The 18,120-nt window shown below is 60.1% G+C and overlaps 1 protein-coding gene across 1 annotated transcript; it reads left to right on the top strand.

The window, feature by feature from the left end:
• Positions 1–15,948: 15,948 nt before the first annotated feature.
• On the top strand, positions 15,949–18,099 carry FNDC10 (fibronectin type III domain containing 10). Its single transcript, XM_003807311.6, has one exon. The coding sequence runs from the start codon at positions 16,085–16,087 to the stop codon at positions 16,763–16,765; it is 681 nt and encodes a 226-aa protein (XP_003807359.3). The 5' UTR covers positions 15,949–16,084; the 3' UTR covers positions 16,766–18,099.
• Positions 18,100–18,120: the final 21 nt, after the last annotated feature.

An 18,120-nucleotide genomic window follows, 5' to 3' on the forward strand; every position in this document is an offset into this window, starting at 1 on the left:
TGGCCAGGAGTTGGAGACCAGCCTTGCCAACATGGCGAAACCCCATCTCTACTAAAAATACAAAAATTAGCCGGGCTTGGTGGTGCTCGCCTGTAGTCCCAGCTACTTGGGAGGCTGAGGTGGGAGAATTGCTTGAACCGAGGAGGCAGAGGTTGCAGTGAGCCAAGATCTGGCCACTGCACTCCAGCCTGGGTGACAGAGTGAGACTCCGTCTCAAAAACAAAAAAAAAAAAGAAAAGAAAAAGAAAAAACAAAAGTGCTGGGATGTGAGCCACCACACCCAGCCAGCCCTCCACCAACTGAACAGATTCCCTTTTGACCAAGGGGACCCCAGAGAAATTTTTAAAACTGAGTTTCCGGCCAGGTGGATCCATCTAAAACCTATAAGCCCCCACTTCAAGATATCCCACCTTTTTAGGCCAAACCAACGTATACTTTCTATGTGTGTATTTATGTCTTTGCTTATAACTCCTGCCTTTCTAAAGTGTACAAAACCAAACTGTAAACCGACCACTTCAGAACCACTTACTGAAGGCTTCTCGGATGTGTGTTTTCCTGGGGCCCACAGTCATTCATATTGGCTCAAAGTAAACCTCTTGAAAGTATTTTGTGAAGCTGGGCATGGTGGCTCATGCCTGTAATCCTAGCCCTCTGGGAGGCTGAGGTGATTGGACCACTTGAGCCCAGGATTTAGAGACCATCCTGGGCAACATGTTGAAATCCCATCTCTACAAAATATACAAAACTTAGCTGGGTGTGGTGGCACGTGCCTATGGTTCCAGCTACTCTGGGGGCTGCGGTGGGAGGATCGTTTGAGCCTGGGAAACGGAGGCTGCAGTGAGTTGAGATCGCACCACTGCACTCTAACCTGGGCAACAGAATGAAGCCCTCTTTAAAAAAAAGAAGAGCCCGGGCGCGGTGGCTCACACCTGTAATCCCAGCAGTTTGGGAGGCCGAGGCGGGCGGATCAGGAGGTCAGGAGTTCGAGACCAGCCTGAGGAACGTGGTGAAACCCCGTCTCTTACTAAAAACACAAAAATTAGCTGGGCATGGTGGCACACGCCTATAATCCCAGCTACTCAGGAGGCTGAGGCAGGAGAATCACTTGAATCCAGGAGGCAGAGGCTGCAGTGAGCCAAGATTGCGCTATTGCACTCCAGTCTGGGCAACGAGAGCAAAACTCTGTCTCCAAAAAAAAAAAGAAGGAAAGAATGTCTCACTCAGAGTTTGGCTTTTCTGTTAACAGCTGTTTCTTGGAATCTGCGTCCTCCTCCTTCTGGCTTTACTCCTTTACTTTGCTGAAGTAAGACCCCTAGTAACTTCCTGGGGAGGGCCCATGTCTGGACAGTTGCTTATTCTACTGGAAGGTTCCCCAGAGCCCCTGCTTTCTCTTTCTCTCTGTGTCCTGCCTGAGAAGCACAGAGCCTGGCCCACTGCATGCTTTCCCTGCAGGCTTGAAGCCCGGCCAGGACCTTGAGTATTCTCAGTTACTGATGAATTAGGTTGTTGTCTGAAACACTGAAAGATCAAACATGTTGCTAAATATGTGGAAACGAGAGTCACATTTATTAAATCCTCCTGTAAAACTCTCCACTCTAGCCCCTGGGTGCAGGCATTCCTAGGTGGAACCTCTCCATCTCTTGCTGTCAGCCCGAGGATGTGCTGCCTCCCTCTGTACATAAATTCCCCGAACAAATGCTTTGGGCCGATCACCCTGGCGTTTAGTGCTTCTTTCCTTTGGGACCAACCAGCCCCACCTCAGGATGGTTTGAGGCAGTCCCTTGTTGGAACTTGCCTGCTACCACTTTTGGGGTGATTCTAGCTGTGGGCTGGAGGGATGAAACAGCAGAGTCGGCAGGATTCCAAAGAAATGGGCTGAGGGAACCAGAAGCAATGGGGAGACCCCCGGATGGCCACAAGATCCCTGCAGCCTGCTTACTTCACGCCGTCTCCTTGTACAGCAGCCTTAGGATTAAAACCCTCTTTCTGCTGCAACCCGTGGTGTTGGCGCAGTGACATTCATGCATCAGGAAATGGGCCCGCTATGGCCACAACAGCAGAGAGATGACTCTCCAAAGAGTTTCTCCAGGAATGACGGGGAATTGCAGTTTGGGATATGCGTGCTATGGCAGACCACAGGCACATCCAGAGAGGCTGGGACAGGAGAAGCTTCTAAAAAACAGAAAGGAGATATTCAGAGAAGGACTGTGTGGTAGATAGAGCTCCCTCTCCCCTCTCCCCTCTCCCCTCTCCCCTCCCCCCTCCCCCCTCTCCCCTCTCCCCTCTCCCCTCTCCCCTCTTTCCACGGTCTCCCTCTGATGCCGAGCCAAAGCTGGACGGTACTGCTGCCATCTCAGCTCACTGCAACCTCCCTGCCCGATTCTCCTGCCTCAGCCTGCCGAGTGCCTGCGATTGCAGGCGTGCACCGCCACGCCTGACTGGTTTTCGTATTTTTTTGGTGGAGACGGGGTTTCGATGTGTCGGCTGGGCTGGTCTCCACTCCTAACCGCGAGTGATCCGCCAGCCTCGGCCTCCCGAGGTGCCGGGATTGCAGACGGAGTCTCGTTAACTCAGTGCTCAATGGCGCCCAGGCTGGAGTGCAGTGGCGTGATCTCGGCTCGCTACAACCACCTCCCAGCCGCCTGCCTTGGCCTCCCTAAGTGCCGAGATTGCAGCCTCTGCCTGGCAGCCACCCCGTCTGGGAAGTGAGGAGCGTCTCCGCCTGACTGCCCATCGTCTGGGATGTGAGGAGCCCCTCTGCCTGGCTGCCCAGTCTGGAAAGTGAGGAGCGTCTCTGCCCGGCCGCCATCCCATCTAGGAAGTGAGGAGCGCCTCTTCCCGGCCGCCATCACATCTGGGAAGTGAGGAGCGTCTCTGCCCGGCCGCCCATCGTCTGAGATGTGGGGAGCACCTCTGCCCTGCCGCCCCGTCCGGGATGTGAGGAGTGTCTCTGCCCGGCCGCCCTGTCTGAGAAGTGAGGAGACCCTCTGCCTGGCAACCGCCCCATCTGAGAAGTGAGGAGCCCCTCCGCCCGGCAGCCACCCCATCTGAGAAGTGAGGAGCGTCCTCCCTCCTCGTCTGGGAGGGAGGTGGGGGGGTCAGCCCCCCACCCGGCCAGCCGCCCCGTCCAGGAGGTGAGGGGCACCTCTGCCCGGCCGCCCCTACCGGGAAGTGAGGAGCCCCTCTGCCCGGCCAGCCGCCTCGTCCGGGAGGGAGGTGGGGGGGTCAGCCCCCCGCCTGGCCAGCTGCCCCGTCCGGGAGGCGAGGGGTGCCTCTGCCCGGCCGCCCCTACTGGGAAGTGAGGAGCCCCTCTGCCCGGCCAGCCGCCCCGTCCGGGAGGGAGGTGGGGGGGTCAGCCCCCCTCCCGGCCAGCCGCCCCATCCGGGAGGGAGGTGGGGGGGTCAGCCCCCCGCCCGGCCAGCCGCCCCGTCCGGGAGGGAGGTGGGGGGTCAGCCCCCCGCCCGGCCAGCCGCCCCGTCCGGGAGGGAGGTGGGGGGGGTCAGCCCCCCGCCCGGCCAGCCGCCCCGTCCGGGAGGGAGGTGGGGGGGTCAGCCCCCCTCCCGGCCAGCCGCCCCGTCCGGGAGGGAGGTGGGGGGGTCAGCCCCCCGCCCGGCCAGCCGCCCCGTCCGGGAGGGAGGTGGGGGGATCAGCCCCCTGCCCGGCCAGCCGCCCTGTCCAGGAGGTGGGGGGGGCGCCTCTGCCCGGCCGCCCCTACTGGGAAGTAAGGAGCCCCTCTGCCCGGCCAGCCGCTCTGTCTGGGAGGGAGGTGGGGGGGTTAGCCCCCCGCCTGGCCAGCCGCCCCATCTGGGAGGTGAGGGGCGCCTCTGCCCGGCCGCCCCTTCTGGGAAGTGAGGAGCCCCTCTGCCCGGCCAGCCGCCCCATCCGGGAGGGAGGTGGGGGGGTCAGCCCCCCGCCCGGCCAGCCGCCCCGTCCGGGAGGGAGGTGGGGGGGTCAGCCCCCCGCCCGGCCAGCCGCCCCGTCCGGGAGGGAGGTGGGGGGGTCAGCCCCCCGCCCGGCCAGCCGCCCCGTCCGGGAGGGAGGTGGGGGGTCAGCCCCCCGCCCGGCCAGCCGCCCTGTCCGGGAGGTGAGGGGCGCCTCTGCCCGGCCGCCCCTACCGGGAAGTGAGGAGCCCCTCTGCCCGGCCAGCCGCCCCCTCCGGGAGGGAGGTGGGGGGGGTCAGCCCCCCGCCAGGCCAGCCGCCCCGTCGGGGAAGTGAGGGGCACCTCTGCCCGGCCGCCCCTACTGGGAAGTGAGGAGCTCCTCTGCCCGGCCACCACCCCATCTGGGAGGTGTACTCAACAGCTCATTGAGAACGGGCCATGAAGACAATGGCGGTTTTGTGGAATAGAAAGGGGGGAAAGGTGGGGAAAAGATTGAGAAATCGGATGGTTGCTGTGTCTGTGTAGAAAGAGGTAGACATGGGAGACTTTTCATTTTGTTCTGTACTAAGAAAAATTCTTCTGCCTTGGGATCCTGTTGATCTGTGACCTTACCCCCAACCCTGTGCTCTCTGAAACATGTGCTGTATCCACTCAGGGTTGAATGGATTAAGGGCGGTGCAAGATGTGCTTTGTTAAACAGATGCTTGAAGGCAGCATGTTCGTTGAGAGTCATCACCACTCCTTAATCTCAAGTACCCAGGGACACAAACACTGCGGAAGGCCGCAGGGTCCTCTGCCTAGGAAAACCAGAGAACTTTGTTCACTTGTTTATCTGCTGACCTTCCCTCCACTATTGTCCTGTGACCCTGCCAAATCCCCCTCTGCGAGAAACACCCAAGAATGATCAATAAAAAAGAAAAAAAAAAAAAAAACAGAAAGGAGAAGCCCACCTAAGCTGCTTTGAAGCAAAGAGCATAGGTGACGGGGACTTTGTGTTAGTCCATTCTCACGGTCTTACGAAGAACTGCCTGAGACTGGGTAATTTATAAAGGAAAGAGGTTTACCTGACCCACAGTTCCACGTGGCTCAAGAAACTTAACAATCACGGCAGAAAGGGAAGTAAACACGTCCTTCACCTGGCTGCAGGAGAGAGACGTGCTGAGCAAAGGGGAAAAAGCTCCTTATAAAACTACCAGATGTCCTGAGAACTCACTGTCACGCGAACAGCATGGGGGTAACTGGCCCCATGATTCAATTACCTCCCACCAGGTCCCTCCCACAACACGTGGGGATTGTGGGAACTGCAAGCGGAGATTTGGGTGGGGACACAGGCGGAGATTTGGGTGGGGACACAGCCAAACTGTATCAGGCTTGTTGCAGGAGTTGGCATTCATCTGGAGGTGAAGACGGCCCTTGTCAGGCAAGTGTCCTCGTGCAGGCAGCTTAGCGGCAGTACTGTGGTTTTGAGAAATTCCGTAGTTTCTTTCCTGGCACACCTGGGAGAGCCCGTCCTTCGTGGCCTCCTGGCTCCATTTTTCAGGGTTTGACATAAGTGACTCCATTTTGGTACTGGCCACTTTTGCACTGGATATCCACAGATAATGTCTTCCAGGCTGAGGTCTGTCATTCCCACAGGTGCAAGGCTGAGCTAACTGCCGCGTGTGTGGCCTTAGGCCCCTCAGCAGCCAGGACAATATGTTTTTTCTTTTTTCTTTTTTTTTTTTTTTTGAGACAGAGTTTCCTTCTTGTTGCCCAGGTGGGATTGCAGTAGCGCAATCTTGTCTCACTACAACCTCCACCTCCTGGGTTCAAGTGATTCTCCCACCTCAGCCTCCCGAGTAGTTGGGACTACAGGCGTGCGTCACCACAACCAGCTAATTTTTGGATTTACTATTAATACAGATGGGGTTTCACCATGTTGGCCAGGCTGGTCTTGAACTCCTGACCTCAAGTGATACACCCGCCTTGGCCTCCAATAGTGCTGGGATTACAGGCGTGAGCCACTGCGTCCGGCCGGTACCTACTTTTTTTTTTTTTTTTTTGAGACAGAGTCTCGCTCTGTCACCCAGGCTGGAGTGCAGTGGCACGATCTCGGCTCACTGTAAGCTCCGCCTCCTGGGTTCATGCCATTCTCCTGCCTCAGCCTCCTGAGTAGCTGGGACTACAGGCGCCCACCACCACGCCCAGCTAATTTTTTTGTGTATTTTTTGTAGAGACGGGGTTTCACCATGTTAGCCAGGCTGGTCTTGATCTCCTGACCTCATGATTTGCCCGCCTCGGCCTCCCAAAGTCTTGGGATTACAGGCGTGAGCCACCGTGCCCGGCCGCAGTTACCTACTTTTATAACATATTTGTGGACCAGATTTGGCCCCTGAATGAAAATCAAATGATTAAGGAAATCAATGACTATTTTCAGCAATATGGTTAAGTCAGGTCACCTGCAAGATCTTCTCAATGAAACAATAAAAGATCTGTATAATGTGTTTTATTGGTATTATTATTATTATTTTTGAGACAGGGTCTCACTCTGTTGCCCAGGTTGGAGTACAGAGGTGCAATCATGGCTCACTGCAACCTTGACCTCCCGGGCTCAAGTGATTCTCCTTCCTCAGCTTCCTGAGTAGCTGGGATTACAGGCTCGTGCCACCACATCCAGCTAATTTTTTTTTTGGTACATTTTGTAGAGACAGGGGTCTCACTGTGCTGCCCAGACTAGTCTCCAACTCCTGACATCAAGCAATCTGCCTGCCTCAGCCTCCCAAAGTGCAGGAATTACAGGCATGAGCTGCCGCGCCCGGCCTATTTTTTAATTATTTTTTAGAGATGGGGATCTTGCTCTGTTCCCCAGGCTGGAGTGCAGGGGTGCAATCATAGCTCACTGCAGCCTCAAACTCCTAGGCTCAAGGGGTCCTCCCGCCTCAGCCTCCCAAGTAGTTGGGACTACGGGTGTGAGCCACTGTGCCTGGCAAACAATCTGTATAAAATATGGAAAGCACGGGAGGCTGAGGCAGGAGAATGACTTGAACCCGGAAGGCAGAGGTTGCAGTGAGCCAAGATTGCACCACTGCACTCCAGCCTGGGTGACAGAGCAAGACTCCATCTAAAAAATATATATATATATATATATATAATTATATATATTATACATACATTATATATAATACATATTATATATATACATATATAATACATAGTATATATACATATATAATACATAGTATATATATTATATATATAATACATAGTATATTATATATATAATATATAGTGTATATATAATATATATAATATATAGTGTATATATAATATATAGTATATATAGTGTGTATATATAATATATAGTATATATAGTGTGTATATATAATATATAGTATATATAATATATAGTATATATAATATATAGTATATATAGTATATATAGTATATATAGTATATATAGTATATATAGTATATATAGTATATATAGTATATATAGTATATATAGTATATATAGTATATATAGTATATATATAATATATAGTATATATAGTATATATATAATATATAGTATATATAGTATATATATAATATATTATATATAGTATATATATAATATATAGTATATATATTATATATATATATGGAAAGCATTGTTTAAAATCCATGGCTGAGCTGACACACAGTAAGGAAGGGAAGAGCGGCCTTGAAACAGAAAACCTGGAGCACAGGAAGAGGAGGCCCGAGGGGAGTGCACGTCAGGCTTGGACTCATGGAGGGATCCGTATTCTCTCCCATCTCTCCACCTGGCAGGGCATCGACATTTTTGACTAACTGTGTGACCCGTGAGTGAATTCTGCATGTTGATGCATTCAGCATGCATTGTGGCTGTGCTTTGCAGAGGTGCCGGGGACAGAGCAAGACTGCTGCCTGCCACAGGGAGCAGAGATGGGAAGCGATGCCAGCCACACGTGCTCAGGAAGGCCCAGGAGGCACTGGTGTGGACAGAGACAGAGACTCAGCTCTGCTTAAGAAGGAAATCAAGGCCGGGCGCGGTGGCTCACGCCTGTAATCCCAGCACTTTGGGAGGCTGAGGTGGGCGGATCATCTGAGGTCAGGAGTTCAAGACCAGCCTGGCTAACATGGTGAAACCCCGTCTCTACTACAAATACAAAATTAGCCAGGCGTGGTGGCAGGCACCTGTAATCCCAGCTACTTGGGAGGCTGAGGCAGGAGAATCACTTGAATCCAGGAGACGGAGGCTGTAGTGAGCCGAGATCACGCCATTGCACTCCAGTCTAGGCAACAGAGTGAGACTCTCAAAAAAAAAAAAAAAAAAGGAAATCAACAACATCATGACAGTTAGTGTAACTGTGCACCAAAGGAGAAGGGGAAGTCCCAGAACTTTCTTCCGGCTTCACAAAGAAGTCGCACACAGGCCTTTCAGGAGAGAGGCCACACTGGAAATGTTCAGGACAGGACATTGCCAGCGGCAGAGACCGCTCCGAGTGCCAGAGTTAGCACGTGGCAGGTCCCACCTCAGAAGTCCAGCTGTGTAGAAAGCTCCTTTCAGCAAAGGACAGGCCCAAGCATAGTTTAACAACATCAGAAAAGACAGCAAGACGGGCTCCTCCGAATTCTCTGCTCCAGGTGGAGGGGGACCCTGTGAGTGCGCTTGGTGACCCCTGTGGAGATGCGGACAGCAGGGGCCACTCACTGTCCTCCAGCAGCTGGTCACTAAGTAGGCTGGAGGCTGGAAGTTCCTGTTAACCTTCTAGAAAGGCAGGCCTCCCTGAACTGGCAGGTTCCTGAAAAGAAAATAATGTTTTAAGAAAAAGAAAAAAAATAGACAGGCCTGCAGAGCTTAAGCACACCGAAGATTAGGGAACAGGTGGAGTAGAGCTTTTCCAAAGGAGAACAGGATATGGTACCTGCGGTGGAAAAGAGGACATAATGACACGTGCAGCGGGAACGGGAGCACCACGGACATTCTGACGCCGTGGTGGAGCCCGCTGGAGCAGCCAGCGGGCAGGGGCCAGGCTGACCCCACGCCTGACCAGCCCAGCCCACACCTGACCAGCCCAGCCCACGCCTGACCAGCCCAGCCCACGCCTGACCAGCCCGCCCCACGCCTGACCAGCCCGCCCCACGCCTGACCAGCCCGCCCCACGCCTGACCAGCCCGCCCCACGCCTGACCAGCCCGCCCCACGCCTGACCAGCCCGCCCCACGCCTGACCAGCCCGCCCCACGCCTGACCAGCCCAGCCCACGCCTGACCAGCCCAGCCCAGCCCACACCTGACCAGCCCAGCCCACCGCACACCTGACCAGCCCAGCCCACACGTGACCAGCCCAGCCCACACCTGACCAGCCGACCCACACCTGACCAGCCTAGCCCAGCCCACACCTGACCAGCTGACCTCACACCTGACCAGCCCAGCCCACACCTGACCAGCCCACTCCACACCTGACCAGACAACCCCTCACCTCACCACCCCACTCCACACCTGACCAGCCCAACCTACACCTGACCAGCCCAGCCCACGCCTGACCAGCCCACCCCACGCCTGACCAGCCCAGCCCACACCTGACCAGCCGACCCCTCATCTGACCAGCCGACCCCTCACCTGACCAGCCCAGCCCACACCTGACCAGCCCAGCCCACGCCTGACCAGCCGACCCCACGCCTGACCAGCCGAGCCCACGCCTGACCAGCCGACCCCTCGCCTGACCAGCCGACCCCACGCCTGACCAGCCCACCCCACGCCTGACCAGCCCAGCCCACGCCTGACCAGCCCAGCCCACGCCTGACCAGCCGACCCCACGCCTGACCAGCCCAGCCCACGCCTGACCAGCCCGTCCCACACCTGACCAGCCCACCCCACACCTGACCAGCCCAGCCCACACCTGACCAGCCGACCCCACACCTGACCAGCCGACCCCACACCTGACCAGCCCAGCCCACACCTGACCAGCCCACTCCACACCTGACCAGACAACTCCTCACCTCACCACCCCACCTCACACCTGACCAGCCCAGCCCACGCCTGACCAGCCCAGCCCACGCCTGACCAGCCCACCCCACGCTTGACCAGCCCACCCCACGCCTGACCAGCCCACTCCACGCCTGACCAGCCCAGCCCACGCCTGACCAGCCCAGCCCAGCCCAGACCTGACCAGCCGACCCCACACCTGACCAGCCCACTCCACACCTGACCAGCCCAGCCCAACCCACACCTGACCAGCCGACCCCACGCCTGACCAGACCAGCCCACACCTGACCAGCCCACTCCACACCTGACCAGACAACCCCTCACCTCACCACCCCACCTCACACCTGACCAACCCAGCCCACGCCTGACCAGCCCAGCCCACGCCTGACCAGCCGACCCCACACCTGACCAGCCCAGCCCACACCTGACCAGCCCAGCCCAGCCCACACCTGACCAGCCGACCCCACACCTGACCAGCCCAGCCCACACCTGACCAGCCCAGCCCGCGCCTGACCAGCCCAGCCCGCGCCTGACCAGCCCAGCCCGCGCCTGACCAGCCCACCCCGCGCCTGACCACCCCAGCCCGCGCCTGACCAGCCCAGCCCGCGCCTGACCAGCCCACCCCGCGCCTGACCAGCCCAGCCCACACCTGACCAGCCCAGCCCAGCCCAGCCCACACCTGACTAGCTGACCCCACACCTGACCAGCCCAGCCCACACCTGACCAGCCCACTCCACACCTGACCAGACAACCTCTCACCTCACCACCCCACCCCACACCTGACCAGCCCAGCCCACGCCTGACCACCCCACCCCACGCCTGACCAGCCCAGCCCATGCCTGACCAGCCCACCCCACGCCTGACCAGCCCACTCCGCACCTGGCCAGCCGACCCTAGTCCAGCCAGCTGACCCTGTGCTGAGCAGCGTGGCCCAGTCCTCGTCCTGCCTTCCCCACGGGCCCCGGTTGTCACTGGCTCCATATGGGGTCTTCGTACGAGAGCAGAAACAGACAGAACCGGGGTGAGCTTCACATGTGCCTTCTCGCTGATCCTCGGAAACAAGCAGATTCTACTTTGCTCACCACTCTTTCTGCTCACTTTGATGCAATTTAGGCAAAAGCTGCCATCTTGCCAAGGCTCAGCCTCCTGGGCGCTGGCAGGGCAGGAAGATGGCAAGCCCCTGGGGGGAATACGGGGCACCTGCAGGTCCCTCCACTTCCAGGTTCCCTCCACAGGGTCTTGGGTCAGCAGAAGCCCCTCGGTGGGACCTGACTCTACTTCCTGGCCTCATGCGCCCTCTGAGCCTCAGTTTTCCTCTCTGCACCAGGGGACAGCCAGTGGTCAGTGGCCCTTTGGGCCTGGCTGCTGCCACTCACCTGCCGACTCGCCGCCTGTCTGTACTAGAGGTCAGGTAGTCAAGGGGCGGGTTCCAGGTTAGGCTCATTTCCTACGTGACCTGGCCACCAAGAGGCATAGCTCCTTTCCTAAGTGCAAAGTATCTGAGCACCTGAGGGTCCGCCGTGAGCCCGAGGGTCCACCATGAGTGCTAAGGGTCTGCTGTGAGGGCCTGAGGGTCCACTCTGAGCCCCGAGGGCCCACCGTGAGCCCTGAGGGTCCGCTGTGAGTCCCGAGAGTCCACTGTGCTCCAGTCTACTTGGGTCTAATGGAACCACTGGGCCTGGAGAAACTGCCCAACCCCCATTGCTCAGAACTGGGTGGGCTGGGCTTCCGCAGGGGGACCCTGGAAGCCGGGGCTGCTGCATCCCTGCTCTACCAGGGAGAAAACAGAGGCCTGGGTGGTGGGGCCGTGGCTTCCGGTCTGCTGACCACCTGCCCTAGAAACATGCTTCAAAACGCTGCAGGCCAGGCTCATGCCAGTAATCCCAGCACTTTGGGAGGCCGAGGCAGGAAAATCACTTGAGGCCAGGAGTGTGCGACCAGCCTGGGCAACGCAGGAGACTCTGCCTCTACAAAAAAAAAAAAAAAAGAAGAAGCAGCAGCAGCAAAGGAAAGAAGTGAAAGAAAGGGCCCAAAGGATCGGGGGTTAGTTGGATGAAGGCTCTGGCAGGCACAGGCTCAGCTCTGGGGTACCTGTCAGTTTCACGGTAACAAGCAGCCAGCACTGCAGGAAACGGGCAGCTGCTGGGAAAGAGTCCGCTCCACCCTCTCTGAAGGCCCCGGAGGATGGGACTCCTCCCAGCTCTTGCAGCCACCGAGCCCTGGGCCTGGGGTCTGTGGGGCCCCTCAGCTTCACCCCTCCACGGGCGACGCCGCTGTGGATGCTCTTGGGATGGGACCCAGGAGGTCACCTCCTCCCCCAGCTCGGGCCACAGAGATGCCCGGGCCAAGGTGTCATCTGCTTCAGTGGTTGGGCTGAGGCATCTGCAGGGACTGGGACCCCGTCCTGCAAGAGCCCAGGGAGACTGAGGACAGCACTTGAGAAAGTCACCCCAGAGAGGGGCTTTCAGGTTCCGATCCCACTGAGGTCAGTATTTGGCCCGGGCTCCGAGCCCAGGATCTGGTGAGAATGGGGCACTCCTACCCAGCACCAGCGGAGAAGCAGTGAGGGTGGGGGCACCCACCTCTCCACCAGGGGCTCTGTCCCCTCCCTGGAATTTTGGAGGCATGACCAGAAGTTGTGAAGGGCTCACAGGGGCACATTTCTGGAAGAGAAAGCGGTCACTGCTGCTGGAGAAATGGGAGACCCACAGGGGCAGGAAAGGGTGGCTCCCGGGAGCCCTAAGGGACACGTGTGTGCCAGGATGCTGACACTGGCACCCAGCTCCCAGGGTAAAGGGGCTGCAGGTCGGCAGGGCCATGAGAAGCGGGTGGCTGCTGCCCTGGAGCTCTCATCCTCACAGCTCCTAAGCATCGGAGCCATTCCCCAGGTCCCCAGGGATCCACATGCTCAAGTCCCAGCAGATCCCGTGCCAGCTGCAAGGTTCCCTCAAGGCCATGGCCAGCAGGACACCTCGTCTGGAAGCTCCCCCGCCCCCATGTCTCCACTGATGCTGGAGACTTCCACCGTTACTGGTCCAGCCTTCCCCTGCCAAGCAAAAGCATTTCCAACCCGTCCTGGAGCTGGGGCAGTTGGAGAGAAGAGGGGTTCCCAGAGGGCGGCCTGCCTAGAGGGCCGGCAGCTTCCCTGCTACAGTGAGGACTGAGCCCTGGCCAGGGCTGCCCACGAGCCCCCGTGGCCCAGTCACCTGTGTGGGGAGATCAGGAGTGGCTGGGTGGGACCTCTGAGGGGTCCCCTGGACAGACACCCCTCCGGGGGCAGAAGTAGGGTCTGAGAGGACAGGGGAAGCACACATCAAGCAGGGACCCCATGGGTGGGGCTCAAGCTGTGGCAGAGGATGGGCCAACCTGGGGAGCAGAGGGACAGCATTTCAGAGACCGTCTGATGCTTCCAAGCAAGACAAGAAGCTGAAAACGTCTGATAGTTATTTTTCTGACACCTTCTATTTATGGAAGTGATACTATTCACGATCATGTTCTGCTTTTAGAAAGCACTCTAGGTGAAAAAGTGAACTCATTTAAAGAAAACATTTAGCGACTGTCAGAACGCTGGTGTGTGTACAAACAGCATTGGAGACGGCGCTCCAGGTGGCGAAGCGTGTGCGCGTGAAAGGCCACCGCTGCTCAAGTGCAGGTGCTAAGCAGAGGTCACTCCCTCCCTCTCCTCCTCGCCCCTCCCTGTCCCCTTCCCTCCTTCCTTCCTTAGGGTTGGCCTCAGCTGGACTTGGCAATACCTGGGTCCCCATGGCTCAGCAGGAGGCCGTGGGAAACAATGTTTTCCTCTCGCAGACTCGGTTTCTGCCACTCTGCTAGCAGCCCGAGGCTCCACTCTTTTCTCTGCTGGTCCCTCTTCCCTCGCCACTGGTCTCTCACCAGGAGCTCAGTCCCAGAACTACATCTGCAACCACAGTCCCTAGCTACAGACCCGATGCAAGGCAGGCAGGACCATCTTCATAGGGGTCTGCAGGGTCTGCAGCCACGACACCCCGGGACCCTGGGTTGCAATGGTCAGAAACCCTGTGTTTCGGTGTTGACAATGACTTTGCAGTCCAGGAGGTGGCTGGCTTCAGGTGAGGCTGGATCCAGATGCTGGAAGCAGCTGGGCCGGGCTGGCGTCCTACCTCTCCCAAGGCTGGCTTCATTCTCCTGTTCTTCCCACCACCCACCTTCAAGGCCACAGCAGCTGGAATCCAACACCTGTCAGGGGCAGTCGCCCCTCTCACATGAGCTTCAGCAAAGGCCTTGAGGCTAAGGGGTCCAGTCTGGCTGGCCGGGCCCAGGTCATCTGCCAACTCCTAGGCAGGGGAGTGTCAGCCCCACCCAAGCTCCCCATGACCTGAGGATGGATAAAGGGGGCTGCCCAGAGGGAAATGGAGGTGCTGCTACAAGAAGCTGGAATGGTCATGGCACAGGGTGAAGGCCCCAGCTGTCCTCAGGCCAACATGCCAAGATAGTTGGGGGCCCCCCCCACCCCATATACCATCATCCAGGCTCCTGCCCTGCCCCACTGCCCATGCCCTCACACCTGGGGGCTGAGGGGCTTCCACTGGGAACTGGTGGCAGTAGGTCGGCTGAACCCCTGGGGAGTTCTGGGCAAGGACATGGGGGTCCCCTGAGTCACCATCACTCTCTGCTTCCCTGGGGCAGCCTCTGAGTCACCTCACAACGCTGGGGCAAGAGTCAGAGCCCAGGGTTTGCCCTTCCTAAGCAGAGGTGGGAGCTGTGCCAGGCGCAGAGGCCTCAGCAGACCCTGCCAGGGGCCCAACAGGCTGGTGTAGGGGGTCAGGGCCCCCCATGCCGGGGACGGAGGTGCACCGTGACCACAGTTGGTGGGGGCCTGACCGCTGGACCGGGGCTCTGGCAGAGCCCCTGAGATCCTGTGGGGGCCTGACCACTGCACTGGGTTTTTCAAGATGACCAGGAATTCGTGAGGCTGGGTGGTGACTCCGTGGGGGGCGGAGACATGGCCATCCAGAGGTCGGGGACCAAGGACACCATGAGCAGAATAGCCAGTCTCTCCTCACTCTCCCCCCAGGCAAGGAGAGCACAGGAAGGGGTTGCAGGAACTCAGGGTCCAGTTGCCAGAGACCCCCCCCCAACCCCTGCAGACCCAGAGCTGGCTCAGCGGAGGTGCCAGCCCAGCCTTAGGTGCGCGGCTTGGCCTCCTTTCCAGTTAGGGCAGGCCGGCCAGGCCCGGCCACGTCTGCATACACAGTCCCTGGCTGTAGTCCTGGTCCTGGAGGGGTGTCCTGGTTGCTGGGTGATCTATGCAGGTACGGGAATGAGGGGCAGGGGACTTGGGGTGCGTCCCGCCTTCCCCTCCCCCGTCGGTGCCACCTACTCAGTGCACCGGGTGGGCTTTTTGGATTCCCTTTGTCCAGCCCTGACCTCCCCGCAGCCATCGGGAGGGCCCCCCAGAGCGCATCTGGAGGAGGAGGGGGAGCAATGAGGCAGGGAAGGTCGGCGCCCTGCAGCTGCCTCCGCTGCGTGTGGAGCGAAGGGAGTTCTCACCTTGCGAAGTCTCGTCTGTCAGGCTTTCCTCCGGGTGGGCGCTGTCCGTCCTGAAAGGAACAGAAGCCGCGGAGTGAAGGAAAGTCTCCGTGCTGGTCCCCACCCCATCGGTATGGGCAGGTACCCTGACTGCGCGGGTCCCCGCCGCGGTTCCAGGGCGGCCAGAGTTGGGGTGCAAGGCCCGGGGTCCTGCGCGTGCCAGACCGCTGCGCCCCCATCGTAAAGCACGAAGTCCCCGACTGGTGTGGCCACGGGCGGTCGCGGAGCTGCACGACGCAAAACGAAGCCGGCCACAGCCCGTGAGTTTCGGCTCAGAAAAGCCGCAGGGGTCCAAGGTGCGCTCACTAGGCGGGAAGCCGGGAGAGCGGCGGCCCTGCCCGCACCCCGCGCCCCTGACCGCACCCCAGCCCCACCGGCGCTCCGGCCGCCTCGCTGCGTCCCCCTCCTCCCCCTCACCCCCGATCCCCCGCACCCGCAGGCCGCGGCCCGGCGAGGGTTAAGGGGGGCGGGGCGAGGGGCGGCCCCGCCTCCGCCGCCGCGCCGGGTCCGAGCGCGCACGGGGCGCGGGGGCGGGTCGGAGCGGGCGGCGGCGGAGGGCGCGGCGCGCCGGGGATCGCGGGGAGCGGGCAGCGGGGACGGCGGCGGCGCGGCCCGCGTGACCCAGCGCCGCGCCCCGTGGCCCCGCCGCGCCCGGCCCAGCCGCAGGATGCGCGCCCCGCCGCTGCTGCTGCTGCTGGCAGCCTGCGCGCCGCCGCCCTGCGCCGCGGCCGCCCCGACGCCGCCGGGCTGGGAGCCGACCCCCGACGCGCCCTGGTGCCCCTACAAGGTGCTGCCCGAGGGCCCCGAGGCGGGCGGCGGGCGCCTGTGCTTCCGCAGCCCCGCGCGCGGCTTCCGCTGCCAGGCTCCGGGCTGCGCGCTGCACGCCCCGGCCGGCCGCTCCCTGCGCGCCAGCGTCCTGCGCAACCGCAGCGTCCTCCTGCAGTGGCGCCTGGCCCCGGCCGCCGCGCGCCGCGTGCGCGCCTTCGCGCTCAACTGCTCGTGGCGCGGCGCCTACACGCGCTTCCCGTGCGAGCGCGTGCTCCTCGGGGCCTCCTGCCGCGACTACCTGCTGCCCGACGTGCACGACGGCGTCCTCTACCGCCTGTGCCTGCAGCCGCTGCCGCTGCGCGCTGGGCCCGCCGCCGCCGCCCCAGAGACCCCCGAGCCCGCCGAGTGCGTGGAGTTCACCGCCGAGCCGGCCGGCATGCAGGACATCGTGGTGGCCATGACGGCGGTGGGCGGCTCCATCTGCGTCATGCTGGTGGTCATCTGCCTGCTGGTGGCCTACATCACCGAGAACCTCATGCGCCCGGCCCTCGCGCGCCCCGGCCTGCGCAGACACCCCTGAAGCGCGAGGCCGCCCGCCCATCTTTGCGCCACCTGCCTGAGGGCGCCTGAGCTCCCAGGTCCTCCGCCCGCTCTCCTCTCCTCATTCCTGCTGCCTCCTTAAGATCCCCGCGGAGGAGGACCTGCCGGCGACGGCTCCGGCACTTTGGCATCATCACACGCCCTTTCCAGCCGGGCGTCAGACTCCCAGACTCTGGCCCCGGATTGGCCCCTGGGCTTGCGCTGCTGTGCCAGCCGCATCCAGGGCTCTCCCCTCTCTCCGCAGGCCTTCATAGAGGCGGCCAGGGCATGGAGCCCCTTCCAGCAAGAGCCATGGGCACTCCGGCTCACCCCGCACCTCCATCCTGTGCCAAATTGTCCCAGATAGACCGTCGCCATTGCTCGGTCACTGTGCTTTGCAGGCCTGGGGCGCAGCTCTCCAAGCCTGTCCTGCCCCGCCCCACCCCACTGGGCTTAGGTTAGCTTCGTGCCTTAGTATCTCGGGCCCACTGCAGGAGCCAACACCCTCTGCTGTCCAGGGGGGGTCTGTGGCCCTGAGATTGGCCGGCCTCTCCATGCAATGCATCTGACCAGCGCCCCCTTGGAGACACCTTCACCCTCAAGCGCTGCAGAAGCATGAGGTGAGGGCCTGCAGTGCTCTGTACCGTTTAGGGTGTTGGACCAGCCGGGAGCCTGGCAGGCCTGGCCCAGCGGCCAGGGTGAGTGTTCTCAGACCCCGGGCAGCTGGTGGTTCTCCAGGGCCGGGTACCCCTTTTGTGTGTGCGACCTCTGACTAGGACCCTGTGGGAATGGGGGCAGATGGCGGCCATCACCACTGGGTCCCAGGGCAGAAGCTTAGATACCGGCCTTGAGCAGCCCGACCTTCCACCGCGGCCTGGATCCCAAGGCTCAGCCGACCCAGGGGACCTTGGTGGCAACGGTGTGACTGACAGCACCACCCCTAGCCTTTGCATGTCCAGGGGTCGAGAGCCAGGATCCGGCCCAGACAATGCCACCCGCCATGGAAGAAAAGCTGACCCTGCCCACCTGCTGCAGACCCAGGCCGCGGGCCGAGGTTGCTTTCTGTGACGACCGCCTGGTGACGTTGGACACCAGGAGGGTTATGGCACTGCCCTCCCCTCCTGGAGCCCCTGGCACTGACCACCTGGACTTGACCTGACTCCTCCTGGTCACTGGCCGAACACTCATCCTCACCCCAGCCACCCTGGGCCCTGGCTGGTGCCGCGTGACACCTGTAGCCCACCTCTGTGTCTTTGCTCCGCCCACCCCTGCGTGGCGCCGGTCAGGCGCAAACCTGGCGCCAGTGTCTCTAAACGTCCATCATTCTCAGACCAACAGTGCTGTCTGTGTGTTATT

Source organism: Pan paniscus, chromosome 1 (genome assembly GCF_029289425.2).
Source record: "Pan paniscus chromosome 1, NHGRI_mPanPan1-v2.0_pri, whole genome shotgun sequence".
In the NCBI taxonomy this organism is placed as follows: domain Eukaryota; kingdom Metazoa; phylum Chordata; class Mammalia; order Primates; family Hominidae; genus Pan; species Pan paniscus.

Coding starts and splice junctions, on each gene's coding strand:
- FNDC10 (XM_003807311.6), top strand. CDS start 16,085: ATGCGCGCCCCGCCGCTGCTGCTGCTGCTGGCAGCCTGCGCGCCGCCG.